The following is a 15,783-nucleotide window of genomic DNA, read 5'->3' on the forward strand; positions in this document are numbered from 1 at the left end:
AGATGAAATATCAGTGCTTGACAGCTGTTTGAAACTGTCAACCACTGACAATCTGTACTCCAGGTTAATTCCTTCCTCTCAGGATGATTTAGAGATCTCCCCGGAACAGAAAGCAGAGGCTGCAGAATTTGACAGCTGGCGGCCATTCTGCTTTCTGTGCCGGTGAGATGAGGGACTCCCGAGACCTGAAAGAAGGAAGGCTGTAAAGGTAAGTAAAGGTTAGTAGAACTTCTTTAAACACTTTAAACACACCAAACACACTCACCTCTGCACTCATACACCCATCACTCACCTGAACACCAGACATCTCGACCCCTCCAAGCCCTTCATCCTGACTGCCCGCCTCGCTAACTTGGCGTGGTTTGGAGCCGTCGGGAATCCCACATTTCAACAATGAATATAGGGATTATGCTAAAAACTGCCTGTTAACTACCTGTTAACAGGCAGTTAATTGGCACTAATCCCCTTCCCGCCTTGGGGAGGCGGGTCCCAGTGCGGGGCGGATACCCGCCTCCTTTGAAACTGGCATGGAGGCGGGATGGGGTCGGGACCCCCGATTTCGGGATTTTAAACCCCCACATGCCTCCAATCCCGACTCCACGGCCCAATGAAAATCCAGCCCAAGAGTCTGCAAAGGGATATAGATAGATTAAGTGAGTGAGCAGTAAGGTGGCAGATGGAGTATAATGTAGGGAAATATGAGGTTATTCACTTTGGAAGGAAGAATAGAAAAACAATATTTTTTAAATGGTGAGAAACTTTTAAATGTTGGTGTTCAGAGAGATTTGGAGTCCTCGTGCAAGAAACACAGAAAGCTAGCATGCAGGTACAGCAAGCAATAAGGAAGGCAAATGGCATGTTGGCCTTTATTGCAAGGGGGTTGGAGTATAAGAGTAAGGAAGTCTTGCTACAATTGTACAGGGTCTTGGTGAAACCACACCTGGAGTACTGTGCACAGTTTTGGTCTCCTTATCTAAGGAAGGATATACAGGAAACTTTGTGCTATCCGGCACCGACGGGACCGAGCTGTTGCCGTCCCATCAAAACTGCCGGACAAACCAGCGCTAATGTTGAAACATACGGAGATTTTGAGCTCCGTATCTGGCAACAAACCATGTTGCTTAGCAACAGCTTCTAAACAGTCGGCCATACCTTGCAAGCGTCTCTGTAGCTTAGCAACAGCTTCAGCGAGACCTTGCAGAGCCTGACTGGTGGGAAAAAAAAGCAACAAAAAAAAAGCAACAAAAAGAAAAAAAAACTAACGAAACGGCTCCTGATTTTTGCCGGTGGCTCGAGCATTCCGGACAGTTAGCCTCTGGATAAACCAAAGTTTCCTGTACTTGCCTTGGAGGTGGTGCAACAAAGGTTCACTCGATTGATTCCTGGGATGAGAGGGCTGTCCTATGATGAGAGATTGTGCAGAATGGGCCTGTACTCCCTGGAGTTTAGAAGAATGAGAGGTGATCTAATTGAAACATACAAAATTCTGAAGGGGCTTGACAGGGTAGATGCTGAGAGGTTGTTTCCCCTGGCTGGAGTGTCTAGAACTAGGGGGCATAGTCTCAGGATAAGGAATAGGCCATTTAAGACTGAGATGAGGAGGAATTTCTTCTCTCAGCGGGTTGTGAATCTTTGGAATTCTCTGCCCCAAAGGGCTGTGAATGCTGAGTCTATGAGTATATTCAAGGCTGAGATAGATAGATTTTTGGACTCTCTGGGAATCGAGGGATATGGAGATCGGGCGGGAAAGTGGAGTTGAGGTCGATGATCAGCCATGATCTTATTGAATAGTGGAGCAGGCTTGAGGTGCCATATGGCCTACTCCTATTTCTTATGTTATTAGGTTCTTAACAATCATAATGGCAATAACATTGGTAGCATTCTAATAATAAAGCAAGGCCTCAGCACAAACATTTAACACACCATCAAACTTGGAATGCTGAATAAATATTTCTAAATGTAGGTAGCTTGTCTTTTCATTTTTTGAAGTTTATTATTGTTAAAAAAAAATGTCTTCGCTTTGTTTTTTGCCTGTTAAAAATTGGACGGTATAATATATGTTTACCATTCTCATCTTTTTGGTTGAAGAAGTGGGCATAGCAGTTGACTGCAAGATTTGCTGTGTGAACACTTCTAAGAAGCAGGAGTAGGCCATTTGGCCCTTCGAGCCTGCTCCGCCATTCAGGGCTGATCTTCTACCTCTTCCCCACTTTCTTGAACTATCCCCATATCCCTTGATTCCCTGAATATTCAAAAATCTTTGATGGTTGAGAAATCTAAGAGATGGAAGAATTATGGTTGTGAACATTATTCATTCTTACAAGAGTGGAGATGCGCCTATATATTTTTTGTACAATGTAATGGGAAACCTGTGTGCCACCTTTGTCACAACAGTTTAGGTCTGTTTCAAATTCTCAAATCTTCAATGTTCATTTCAGCAGTAACATATGACAAAAGATTCTCAAAGACCTTGAAAAATAAACTTGAAAAGCAGAAACAAGTTTTCACTAAATTTGTTGAACGAGCCAAGATTTAGTCTCTAGCCTCCTATCAAGTGACTTGGAACACTGCCTGTGCAAAAAAGCCAGACCCACAGGTGATTTTGTGTAAATGTGGCTGAGTGAAATTGCAGCTATCCCATGGCAGGAAAACCATTAACTGCAAAGCAAATTTCAGACATCCAACTCTCTTGTCACACAGTAGAATGACTGATTACAGATCTAATTAGTGACATTGAGCGAAATTGTATTCAGACATCCACAACTGTGCATATTTGAGTCTTGTGATATTGAGGACAAGCATCAATTAGCTGTGTGCGCACACTCTATCTGGTGACTGAACTATGAAGAAATAATTGATTGACATTGTGTCATTAAAAATCAAACCTAGACATGGTTATCAAGCACGCCCTAATCTCCGTTCGGAAAGCGAAGCTAACCGTACAAAAAATATACTGACATTCATTGTTCCCCCAATTTTTTGGGGGGTGCATGGCCCATTCACAGTTTTGCGCACGCAAAATTTAAGATTGAAAATGCTGGTCCTGGGCTGTGTGGGACCAGCAGAGAGCTGCGCAGCTTAGAGGAAACGTTACTGACATTGCTGCAGATGGGGTTTTCTTAAGATTAACAAAGGTATTAATGGAACTTTGAATAGCTGATGATGGCTTTACCAAATTCTGGACACATCACAGCATCATCCATCAAGAGTAGCTGGTGTCAAAGCATTTGAATTTGTAGAAAGCCATGAAGATTTTTTTTTTGAAAATTGTGGAACTTGGGCCTGGAACCAGAGGCAATTCAATTGCTTGAAGAGATCAATGTAGATGATCTCCCTGAAGGTATGCTTCACTGCAATGCTAGCTTTCCAGAATAAAAGTGGTCACTCCTTTTTCTGGAATGCTGTATCCTATGAAGCTATGCATGGAAGAAAGAATAAAGCAAGTTTTGGATTTTCAAGCATAGACACAGTAGGCCTACATTTGTGCTATAAACATCTGTTCTATGACCTAAAAAAAAGTTACTTCAGGACTCTGTTAACTAAGTGATCTTGGTCCAGCATATTTGTCTTTTTTTCTGTTTACAACTTGGTATTTGTTGTTGCCATGAGTTTTGGAAACGTGTATCGGTAAGAAGAAAAGAACTTGAAGTCATGAGAATCGCTGTATAAATGCAAGATTTCCCAAAGTGCTTCACAGCCAATAAATATACTTTTGAAGTATAGTCACTGTTGCTTAGTTACTCCCAAGGTTGTTGCCTGATTTTTTTTGTTTGAAGCAGAGTCTCTGTTGTTGAGCCACCATTTTTCCAGGGTCATATTGTGAAAGTATAATAATTATTGCCTTTAACATCAATAACATGTTTTGTTTCTTTTCTCAGTCTACCTATCTGATTTTTGGGGATGGGATTTATTTAAATGTTGACTGCTTATGAAGCTTTACTTAGTGCAACAATGTGAGCGAGGAAGCTGAAAGTAAACCTATATAAATCAACATTGCTTGAACTGTGCATGCTGATTCAGCATCTTCAGACTCTTGGGCTCAGTCACTCTGACAACTCACTTTACCTGACTATCAACATTCAGTCTGAAAACAAAAACAATCCAGAAATGAATAGAAGGACATAAGTTTGTGCTTCTTGAGCTAGGAGGATTGTGCTTATTGAGCTATGGATATCTCTATCAGATACTCCCCTATCACCTACATAACAGATCAAATGCAAAATAAAGCTCCCACTGTTACTCCTTGATCCCAATATAAATAAAATTACTTTCTCCCAACTACACCAGTATAACTTTTCCCATTTGCCACATCAACCATCTGCGTGACAGTTCAGTGCCACTGGTGTTGAGTTGTGGTCAGGCTTGTGTCTTTGACTCATGCTTAATGGGAACTGGATTGAGATTGGCCGCATTAGTTTTACACTCAGAATTGGAAAAAATGATACTTTCATCCCATCAACCTGCGCTGGACTTGAGCACAGGCCTCAAAAGTGAAAGGATAGTGTTGTAATACAATGACATCCACTCAACTGTTCACAGCTCATAATTAAATTAAGCTCTAGATTTTTAATATTTAACCCAAGTATTGACAAAGTAAGTGCCATCATTGTAATAACGGGTCTGGTTTGCCAGAACTGGCTTTGTAGCACAGATTCTTAGCACACCGTTTTTGTATTGCCACTATATGGTTGTCAAGTATGTAATATCTTTTTAAATTTCACTCCAGAGGACAACCTTGTAACTCACAAGAACATACTGGACTGGAAATATTCCTTTTAACATTAATAAAAGTGATTAGGTTTTGTCTTCATCAATACAGAGTATACAAGAAATCGAGTGAAGTAAAAAATATTTGGAAAGGACTGCTGTCTAAATTGCTTCCAGAATCATAGAAGTTTACAGCACGGAAAGAAGCCACTTAGTTCATTGTGTCTGCGGCAGGTCTCTGAAAGAGCTATCCACAGCCCCATTCCCTAACTCTTTTAAATCCTCACCGCATAACAGCTGTAATTTATGTTCCATTTGGTGGAAATTTAGTGAATAATTTCTTACATGTGTCTACTTTCCCCATTAATCTGACCAAGTTCTTTTTTTTTATGCTTGCAGATTGAGAACCTGCAGGAACAACTGCGGGATAAAGAGAGGCAAATGAATAGTCTGAAAGAACGTGTAAAATCACTGCAGGCCGACACCACCAATACAGATACTGCCCTTACTACCCTAGAGGAGGCTCTTGCAGAGAAGGTGAGTAGTCGGTGTGGTTTGGCTCAGGTGAAAGTTCAAAGAAAATAGAGCAAACTGCCTGCTCATAGGAAACCTTCACTATAATGCGGTCTGATGCAGCACTATGTTTGGTAAGTCATAAATGTTTGGGTAGTAACACTGGGACCATATTTTGAATGTAAATTCGCAGCTCTGTTTTAGTAATGACCAATTCTAGAACTGACATGGTTGCTTCGGTATGCTGTGCCAATGAGTAGTAGTGGGAAGACTTATGCCAATGATGAGTTTCCATTTTTAGATATATCTTCATGAGAAAGGAGAGGGGCAGGTATTTTCCCATAGGGAGTTATGGAATATTGGAGGAAGAGAGTCATCCCATGCTGTTGTCATGTATCTGTCAATGCTTGTGGAGTGTTCGTGACAGAACTTTCGGAGTTGAGCACCTGTGAAGGATACTGTAAAAGGTATCTGAATAAAGGAGTGCAGTTATGTATAAGTCTGTAATCTTGCATATGATGTGCACTTCCTGTGCAATTAATCTTGTTCCTGTGTCATTCTTTTATAATGGAAAACCCATACATCAACATGTCACAATGGAAAAACTCAACGTATAATAACAGAAAAACCCTATGTCAACTACCCCATCATGGTTTGTTGATCAAAAAGTATTTTGAGTTATTCAATTATTTAAAGAAATCTTCAACTTTGATTTTTTCTCAGTAGCTGAAACTGCTAATGTCCAAAATAAGATTTTAAACAAAATAAAAAATACTTATCATAACAACATGATTACATTTATCAAAATTGTCTTGTGTGTAGGCTTGTGTGTATTTTTAAAAATTTCCTTGGAGGTCTTGGCTGGGAGGTTTCCCTCCTCTCTGCTCAGTGCTGTCAGTCCCATACCCTTCCCTCATTGCTGACCTATGAAATGCACCAGTGAGCTTACCGCCACATTTCACCCCCAGTTCTACCAAAACCACGATTCTCATCTACAGTGATGACAAACCAAAGAATCCCTTCCCTGTGTTACCAAACTCCACTATTGTCCCCAGTGAATTACAATGTTAAGCAAATCAGGGCACTGTGTCCTTGATGTGTTCCTGCAATTTGTGTCCTTTTTGATACTGAATCTGGGGCTGCCTATTCAACAACCAAGTCGGTGACCCTGATGTTATTCCCTACGTGGCATGAACATACTTTCAGTATAACTTACCAAGTGCTGCTAAACCCCATTACTCCTTCCCAGGACTGTTATAAATACCAGATAACAACATCCAATTGGTGTATCTTGCACATCGTTTTGCAGTGATCTTGTAAGTTTTAAAAATGTTAAGGGTCAGAAATGAAATACATAAATAAAGGAATGTATATAAACTAAAAGTACTCATTTACAGTTTTCATAGAATAATGGACAGTGTAGTAGAATTCATACCCACAGCAGCAATAATAATTCCAGAATGCCAATTAAAAAATGGAATTTGCCTTATTTAGTCAATGTAAATCTGTGACCCTGATATAATACCCTACTTGGCATAAACTACGATGGTCTGAGGCGCGAGTTGGGTAGGATTGATTGGGGAATGGCACTCAAAGGGTTGACAGTGGATAGGCAATGGCAAACATTCAAAGACCGAATGGATGAGCTACAGAATTTGTTCATCCCAGTTTGGCATAAAAATAAAACAAAAAAGGTGACTCAACCGTGGCTAACAAGGGAAATTAGGGATAGCATAAGATCCAAGGAGAGCACATATAAATTGGCTACAAAAAGCAATAATCCTGAGGATTGGGAGCAGTTTAGGAGTCAACAAAGGAGGACAAAGGGATGAATTAAGAAAGGGAAAATAGAATATGAGAGTAAACTAGCAGGGAACGTAAAAACTGACTGTAAAAGCTTTTATAGATATGTGAAGAGAAAAAGATTGGTGAAGTCAAGCGTAGGTCCCTTACAGTCAGAATCAGGGGAATTTATAGTGGGGAAACAAGGAAATGGCAGACCAACAATACATACTTTGGTTCTGTCTTCACAAAGGAAGACACAAATAACCTCCCAGAGATGCCAGGGAACATAGGGTCTAATGAGAGGGAGGAACTGAAAGAAATCAGTATTTGTAGAGAAATGGTGTTAGGAAAATTGATGGGACTGAAGGCCGATAAATCCCCAGGGCCTGATGGTCTACATCCCAAGGTACTTAAGGAAGTGGCCCTAGAAATAGTAGATGCATTGCTGGTCATCTTCCAGAACTCGATAGACTCTGGAACAGTACCCATGGATTGGAGGGTAGCTAATGTTACCCCACTATTCAAAAAAGGTGGTAGAGAAAAAGCGGGGAATTATAGACCGGTAAGCCTGACATCGGTAGTGGGGAAAATGCTAGAGTCTATGATAAAAGATGTAACAGCAGAGCACTTGGAAGGCAGTGGCAGGATCGGACAAAGTCAACATGGATTTACAAAAGGTAAATCATGCTTGACTAATCTACTGGAATTTTTTGAGGATGTAACTGGTAAAATAGATAAGGGAGAACCAGTGGATGTGGTGTATTTGGACTTTCAGAAGGCTTTCGATAAGGTCCCGCATAAGAGATTAGCGTGCAAAATTAAGGCACATGGGATTGGGGGCAAGGTATTGACTTGGATAGAGAACTGGTTGGCGGACAGAAAGCAAAGAGTTGGAATAAACGGGTCGTTTTCCGAGTGGCAGGCAGTGACTAGTGGGGTACCGCAAGGATCGGTCCTAGGACCCCAGCTGTTCACAATATATATTAATGATCTGGACGAGGGAATTGGATGTAATATCTCCAAATTTGCAGACGACACAAAGCTGGGTGGGAGGGTAAGCTGTGAGGAGGATGTTGTGAAACTCCAGTACGATTTGGACAGGTTGGGTGATTGGGCAGAAACATGGCAAATGCACTATAATGTGGATAAATGTGAGGTTATCCTCTTTGGTGGCAAAAACAGGAAGGCAGATTATTATCTGAACGGCAATAGATTGGGAGAAGGGGAAGTGCAACGAGACCTGGGTGTCCTTGTGCACCAGTCGCTGAAGGTAAGCATGCAGGTGCAGCAGGCAGTTAAGAAGGCAAATGGTATGTTGGCCTTCGTAGCAAGAGGGTTCGAGTACAAGAACAAGGATGTCTTGCTGCAGTTGTACAGGGCCTTGGTGAGACCGCACCTTGAGTATTGTGTGCAGTTTTGGTCGCCTTACCTGAGGAAGGACGTTCTTGCCATGGAGGGAGTGCAGCGAAGATTCACCAGACTGATACCTGGGATGACAGGATAAACGTACGAGGAGAGATTGTGTCAATTGGGCTTATACTCACTGGAGTTTAGACAATTGAGAGGGGATCTCATCGAAACCTATAAAATTCTGTCAGGTCTGGACAGACTAGATGCAGAAAGGATGTTTCTGATGTCCGGGGAGTCCAGAACCAGGGGTCATAGTCTAAGGATAAGGGGTAAGCCATTTAGGACTGAAATGAGGAGGAATTTCTTCACCCAGAGAGTGGTGAACCTGTGGAATTCTCTGCCACAGAGGGCGGTGGAGGCCAGTTCATTAAATATATTCAAGAAAGAGTTGGATATATTTCTTGAGGCTAAAGGGATCAAGGGATATGGGGAGAAGGCAGGGACAGGGTACTGAATTTGGATGATCAGCCATGATCTCATTGAATGGCGGAGCAGGCTCGAAGGGCCGAATGGCCTACTCCTGCTCCTATCTCCTATCTTCTATGTTTCTGTGTTTATCCTCATAAAACAGCAACTCCTTTGACTCTCCATGAGCAATGTAGTGAGAGATCTACTAGTAATATAAAATCATACTTATATATATAATTAAACACAGAATTTATGACTTAAAATGGCAACTTCATCACAAATGTATGACGTGATCCAATTATCCCTTGCCCCCTAGCCCTGCTTCACCTTAAGATTACAGAGGTAGGTTATAGGAACAGCATGTAGTAATAAAGAGGTGTTAGGGGATGCTGTGGGTTGGCTGTGTTCAGAGGGTGGTCCTCAGATTTGGGAGTCATGGGGAATGGAACCATTCAGGAGGGACACAAGAGTGTAGGAGAGCTGGGAAGGATGTTGCACCATGAGGGAGCCGTGGGAGAACATAACTTAAGAATGAGCAGGAGTAGGCTATATGACCACTCGAGCCTGCTCCGCCATTCAATAAGATCATGGCTGATCTTCGACCTCAACTCCACTTTCCCACCCGATCGCCATATCCCTTGATTCCCCTAGTGTCCAAAAATCTTATCTGTCTCAGCGTTGAATATATTCAACAACACAGCATCCACAGCCCTTTGGGGTAGAGAATTCCAAAGATTCACAACTCTCTGAATGAAGAAATTCCTCCTCCTCTCAATCTTAAATGGCTGACCACTTATCCTGAGACTATGCCCCCTCGTTCTCAACTCTCCAGCCAGGGGAAACAACCTCTCAGCATCTACCCTGTTACTCCCCCTCAGAATCTTTTATGTTTCAAGGAGATCACCTCTCATTCTTCTAAACTCCGGAGAGTATAAGCTCAATCTCTCCTCATAGGACAACCCTCTCATCCCAGGAATCAATCCAGTGAACCTTCATTGCACCGCCTCTAAGGTAAGGATATCCTTCCTCACATATGGAGACCAAAATTGTGCACAGTACATAGAATTACATAGGATATACAGCACAGAAACAGGCCAGGATATACGGCACAGAATCAAGCCATTTGGCCCAACCAGTCCATGCTGGCATTTATGCTGCACTCGAGCCTCCTTCTGTTTTTCCTCATCTATTAGCATAACCCTCTATTGCCTTCTCCCTCATATGCTTATCTAGCCTCCCTCCAGGTGGTCTCACTAAAGCCCTGTACAATTGTAGCAAGACTTCCTTCCTATTGGCCTTTTATTGCTAGGAGGTTGGAGTACAACATGCCATTTGCCTTCCTAATTGCTTGCTGTACCTGCATGCTAACTCTGTTTCTTCTTGTGCGAGGACACCTAAATCTATCTGAACACTGACATTTAATTGTTTCTCACTATTTAAAAAAATATTCAGTTTTTCTATTCTTCATACCAAAGTGAATAACCTCACATTTCCCCACATTATACTCCATCTGCCACCTTATTGCCCGCTCGCTTAATCTGTCTATATCCCTTTGCAGATGCTTTGTGTCCTCCTCACCGATTACTTTCCCACCTAGCTTTGTATCTTCAGCAAACTTGGATACATTACACTCAGTCCATTCATCTAAGGCATCAATATAAATTGTAAATAGCTGAGGCCCAAGCACAGATCCTTGTGGCACCCCACTAGTTACAGCCTGCCAACCTGAAAATGACCTGTTTATCCCTACTTTTGTTTTCTGTCAGTTAACCAATTTTTATTTATGCTAATATACAACCCCCCAACCCTATGAGCCCTTATATTGCGTAACAACCTTTTATGTGGCACCTTATCGCATACCTTTTTAGAATCCAAATATACTACATCCACTGGTTCCCCTTTATCTACCCTGCTAGTTTAAAAAAAACTCTAATAAATTTATTAAACACTATTTCCCTTTCATAAAATCATGTTGACTCTGCCTAATCAGATTATGATTTTCTAAATGTCCTGTTACCACTTCCTTAATAATGGATTCCAGCATTTCCCGACAACTGATATCAGGCTAACTGGCCTGCAGTTCCCTGTTTTCTCTCTCCTTCCTTTGTTGAATAGCGTGGTTACATTTGCTACCTTCCAATCCCCTGGGACCGTTCTAGAATCTAGGGAATTTGTGAAGATTGCAACCAGTGCATCCACTAGCTCTGCAACTACCTCTTTTAGAACCCTAGGATATAGGCGATCAAGTCCAGGGGATTTGTCGGCTTTTAGTCCCATTTGTTTCTCGAGTACTTTTTCTCTACTGATATTAATTACTTTAAGTTCCTCACTCTCTTGGTATGCTATTTGTGTCTTCTACTGTGAAGACAGATACAAAATATTTTTTTTAAGTCTCTGCCATTTCCTGATTCCCATAATCATTTCTCTTGTCTCAGCCTCTAAGGGACCAATGCTTACTTTTGCTACTCTCTTCCTTTTTACATACTTGTAGAATCTCTGACAATTTTTTTTCTATTTCTTGTTAATTTAGTCATTCTATTTTCTCCCTTTTTATCAATGTTTTTGTCATCCTTTGCTGGTTTCTAAAGCTCTCCCAAGCTTACTACTATTCTTTGCAACATTATAAGGCTCTTCTTTTAATCTAATACTATCCTTGACTTCTTTAGTTAGCGACGGATGGATCAATGGAATGTATATTCGTTGAGAATTTTGGAATATTTCTTTAAATGTTTGCCATTGTCACACCCTTTAATCTAATTCCCAATCTACCTTAGCCAACTCATCCTCATGTAATTGGCTTTACTCAAGTTTAAAATTCTAGTTTCGATATCAAGTATTTCACACTCAAACCCAATGTGAAATTCTATCATATTATGATCACTCTTCCCCAGAAGACCCTTTACTACAAGATTACTAATTAACCCTGTCTCATCACACAACACAAGATCTAAAGTAGCCTGTTCCCTGGCTGTTTGCAACAACAACAACAACAACAACTTGTATTTATATAGTACCTTTAACGTAGTAAAATATCCCAAGGCTTCACAGGAGCGTTCTAAAACAAAAATTTGACACCGAGCCACATAAGGAGAAATTAGGACAGATGACCAAAAGCTTGGTCAAAGAGGTAGGTGTTAAGGACCGTCTTAAAGGGGGAAAGAGAGGCAGAAAGGTTTGGGGGGAATTGCAGAGCTTAGGGCCTAGGCAGCTGAAGGTACAGCTAACAATGGTTGAGCGATTTAAAATTCGGAATGCCCAAGAGGCCAGAATTAGAGGAGCGCAGATATATCGGGGGTGGGGGGCTGGAGGAGATGACAGGGTTGGGGAGGGGCGAGGCCAAGGAGAGATTTGAAAATCGACACGTTGCTTAACTGGGAGCCAATGTAGGTCAGCGATTTACAGGGGTGATGGGTGAACGGGAGTTGATGCAAGTTAGGACACAGGCAGCTGAGTTTTGGATGACCTCAATTTTATGCAGGGTAGAACGTGGGAGGCCAGCCAGGAGTGAGTTGGAAAAGTCAAGTCTAGAGGCAACAAAGGCATCCACGATGCATTGTTCTAGGAAACTGTCTCGAATGCATTCAATGAACTCGTCCTCCAGACTATCTTTGCCAATTTGATTTGCCCAGTCTACATGAAGTCTAAAGTCCCCCACAATTATTCCATTACCTTTTGTTACTAGCTCCTATTATTTGATGATTAATACTCTGTCCAACGGTATAGCTACTATTAGGGAGCTTATAAATGACTCCCACCAGTGTTTTCTGCCCCTGTACCTTTTGCCGTGTAACCATGGCTCCTGCACCTCTGGTTGTGTAACCGGGTCCCCTGTACCTGTGGCCGTGTAACCGGGACTCCTGCATATGTGGCCGTGTAACCAAGGCTCCTGCACAAGTGGCCATGTAACCGGGGCTCCTGGATCTGTGGCTGTGTAACCGGGGCTCCTGTACCTGTGGCTGTGTAACCGGGGCTCCTGTGGCTGTGTAACCGGGGCTCCTGTACCTGTGGCTGTGTAACCGGGGCTCCAGCACTTGTGGCCGTGTAACCGGGGCTCCAGTACCTGTGGCTGTGTAACCGGGGCTCCAGTACCTGTGGCTGTGTAACCGGGGCTCCTGTACCTGTGGCTGTGTAACCGGGGCTCCTGTACCTGTGGCTGTGTAACCGGGGCTCCTGTACCTGTGGCTGTGTAACCGGGGCTCCAGCACTTAAGAACATAAGAACATAAGAAATAGGAGCAGGAGTAGGCCAATCGGCCCCTCGAGCCTGCTCCACCATTCAATAAGATCATGGCTGATCTGATCCAACCTCAAATCTGCTATCACTCTGCATCCACCCGAACCCATGTGATCTCCCGGGAGAGGCGAAAAAACAGATAAAGACCCAATGGCCAATTTGGGAGAAAAAAATCTGGGAAATTCCTCTCCGACCCATCTAGGCGATCGAAATTCTTCCAGGAGATATCACTGTCCCTATATTTTCTACAGTACTTACCTTCTGTAAAGGCGATCTCCACCCCAGCCAGGAACAGGAATAAAACCATCTCCTGAAATCTAACACAGAATTAGAACACAGTAGGAGCAGAACCAGGCTACACGGCCCCTGGGCCCACTCCACTACCCACAGGGCCATGACCATTCCGAACCTAGACTCATGTCCAATTTCCTGCCCGCTCCCCGTAACCCTTAATTCCCTTTACTTCTAGGAAACTATCTATTTCTGTTTTAAATTTATTTAATGATGTAGCTTCCACAGCTTTCTGGGGCAGCAAATTCCACAAACCTACCACCCTCTGAGTGAAGAAGTTTCTCCTCATCTCAGTTTTGAAAGAGCAGCCCCTTATTCTAAGATTATGCCCCCTAGTTCTAGTTTCACCCTTCATTGGGAGCATCCTCACCGCATCCACCCGATCAAGCCTCTTCACAATCTTATATGTTTCAATAAGATCACCTCTCATTCTTCTGAACTCCAATGAGTAGAGTCCCAATCTACTCAACCTCTCCTCATATGACCACCCCCTCATCCCCGGGATTAACCGAGTGAACCTTCTTTGTACTGACTCGAGAGCAAGTATGTCTTTTCTTAAGTATGGACACCAAAACTGTATGCAGTTTTCCAGGTGCGGTCTCACCAATACCTTGTACAACTGCAGCAATACCTCCCTGTTTTTATATTCCATCCCCCTAGCAATAAAAGCCAACATTCCATTGGCCTTCTTGATCACTTGCTGCACCTGCGTACTAACTTTTTGAGTTTCGTGCACCAGGACCCCCAGATCCCTTTGTACTACAGTACTTTCCAGTTTCTTGCCATTAAGATAATAACTTGCTCTATGATTTTTCCTGCCAAAGTGCATAACCTCACACTTTCCAGTATTGTATTCCACTTGTGGCCGTGTAACCGGGGCTCCAGCACTTGTGGCTGTGTAACCGGGGCTCCTGTACCTGTGGCCGTGTAACCGGGGCTCCAGCACTTGTGGCCGTGTAACCGGGGTTCCTGCACCTGTGGCTGTGTAACGGGGCTCTTGTACCTTGGTAGGTATACCTCTCCGTTATCTGGAATTTTTAATCAACCGGCACCATCCCGGTCCCGTAGGTGCCGGATACGAAAGAGTTTACTGTAATATATATCAAGAAAAGCAGTGGTCCTAGAACCGACCCCTGGGGAACACCACAATATACCTTCCTCCAGCCTGAAAATCAACCGTTCACCACTACTCTCTGTTTCCTATCACTTAGCCAACTCCATATCCATGCTGCTGTGGCGGAGACCACATAGGGACATTAACACAATTCACTATGTATAGCAATGTTGTGATCTGTACATGCTGGGTTGGGTTATCGGTGCAGGGTCCCTTTAAGAGCGTCGGTAGCGTGATGACGTCATGACGTCAGCGGCGAGATGACGTCATAGCCCCTGCACGGGGCTGAGCCTTCAGACCTCGTGGTGAGTGATTAAAGTAAGACACGTTTTGCCTTAGTTTAAACAAAAGTCTCTGCCTGTTGTTTTCTGTCGATCCCAACACTGCCACTGAACCTTTTATTCCATTGGCTTCAACTTTGCCGGCAAGCCTATTATGTGGCACTTTGTTGAACGCCTTTTTGAAATCCATGTACACTATGTCAACTGCATTACCCTCATCAGTCCTCTCTGTTACCTCATTAATGAACTCAATCAAGTTAGTTAAACACAATTTGCCTTTAACAAATCCGTGCTGGCTTTCCTTAATTAATCCACACTTGTTCAGGTGACTCTTCATTTTGTCCCTGATTACTGTTTCTAAAAGCTTCCCCACTACCGAGGTCAAACTGACTGGCCAGTAGTTGCTGGGTTTATCTTTACACCCTTTTTGAACAAGGGTGTAACATTTGCAATTCTCCAGTCCTCCAGCACCACCCCTGTATCTATGGAGGATTGGAATATTATGGCCAGTACCTCCGTGATTTCCTCCCTCAATTCCCTCAGCATCTTAGGATGCATCCCATCTGCTCCTAATGATTTATCTACTTTAAGTGCAGCCAGCCTTTCTAATACCTCCTCTTTATCAATTTTTATCCTATCAAGTATCTCTACTACCTCTTCCTTTACTATGTCTATGGCAGCATCCTTTTCCTTGGTGAAGACAGAGGCAAAGTACTCGTTTAGTACCTTAGCCATACCTTCTGCCTGCATGCATAGGTCCCCTTTTTGGTCCCTAATCGGCTCCACCCCTCCTCTTACTACCCTTTTGCTATTTATATGCCTATAGAAAACTTCTGGATTACTTTTTATGTTGGCTGGCGTTCTATTCTCATACCCTCTCTTTGCCCCTCTTACTCTCTTTTTCACTTCTCCTCTGACTTTTCTGTATATAGCCTGATTCTCAAATGTATTTGCAACCTGATATCTGTCATACGCACTCTTACTCTGCTTCATCTATCTCTTTTGTCATCCATGGAGCCCTGACTTTAGTTGCCCTACCTT

The 15,783-nt window shown here is 42.8% G+C and overlaps 1 protein-coding gene across 5 annotated transcripts in view; it reads left to right on the top strand.

The window, feature by feature from the left end:
* The window catches only part of LOC147106110 (ELKS/Rab6-interacting/CAST family member 1-like), a 1,260,296-nt gene that overhangs the window by 237,255 nt on the left and 1,007,258 nt on the right, over positions 1-15,783 (top strand). For all 5 annotated transcript variants that reach the window (XM_086008889.1, XM_086008886.1, XM_086008887.1 and 2 more), the window contains one exon: positions 5,107-5,244. In XM_086008889.1, the coding sequence (XP_085865015.1) occupies positions 5,107-5,244 (138 nt within the window). The remainder of the gene's footprint in view (positions 1-5,106; positions 5,245-15,783) is intronic.

The sequence above is a fragment of the Somniosus microcephalus genome, chromosome 16 (assembly GCF_052327205.1).
Source record: "Somniosus microcephalus isolate GS21.2 chromosome 16, FLI_Smic_1.0, whole genome shotgun sequence".
Classification (NCBI taxonomy): Eukaryota; Metazoa; Chordata; class Chondrichthyes; order Squaliformes; family Somniosidae; genus Somniosus; species Somniosus microcephalus.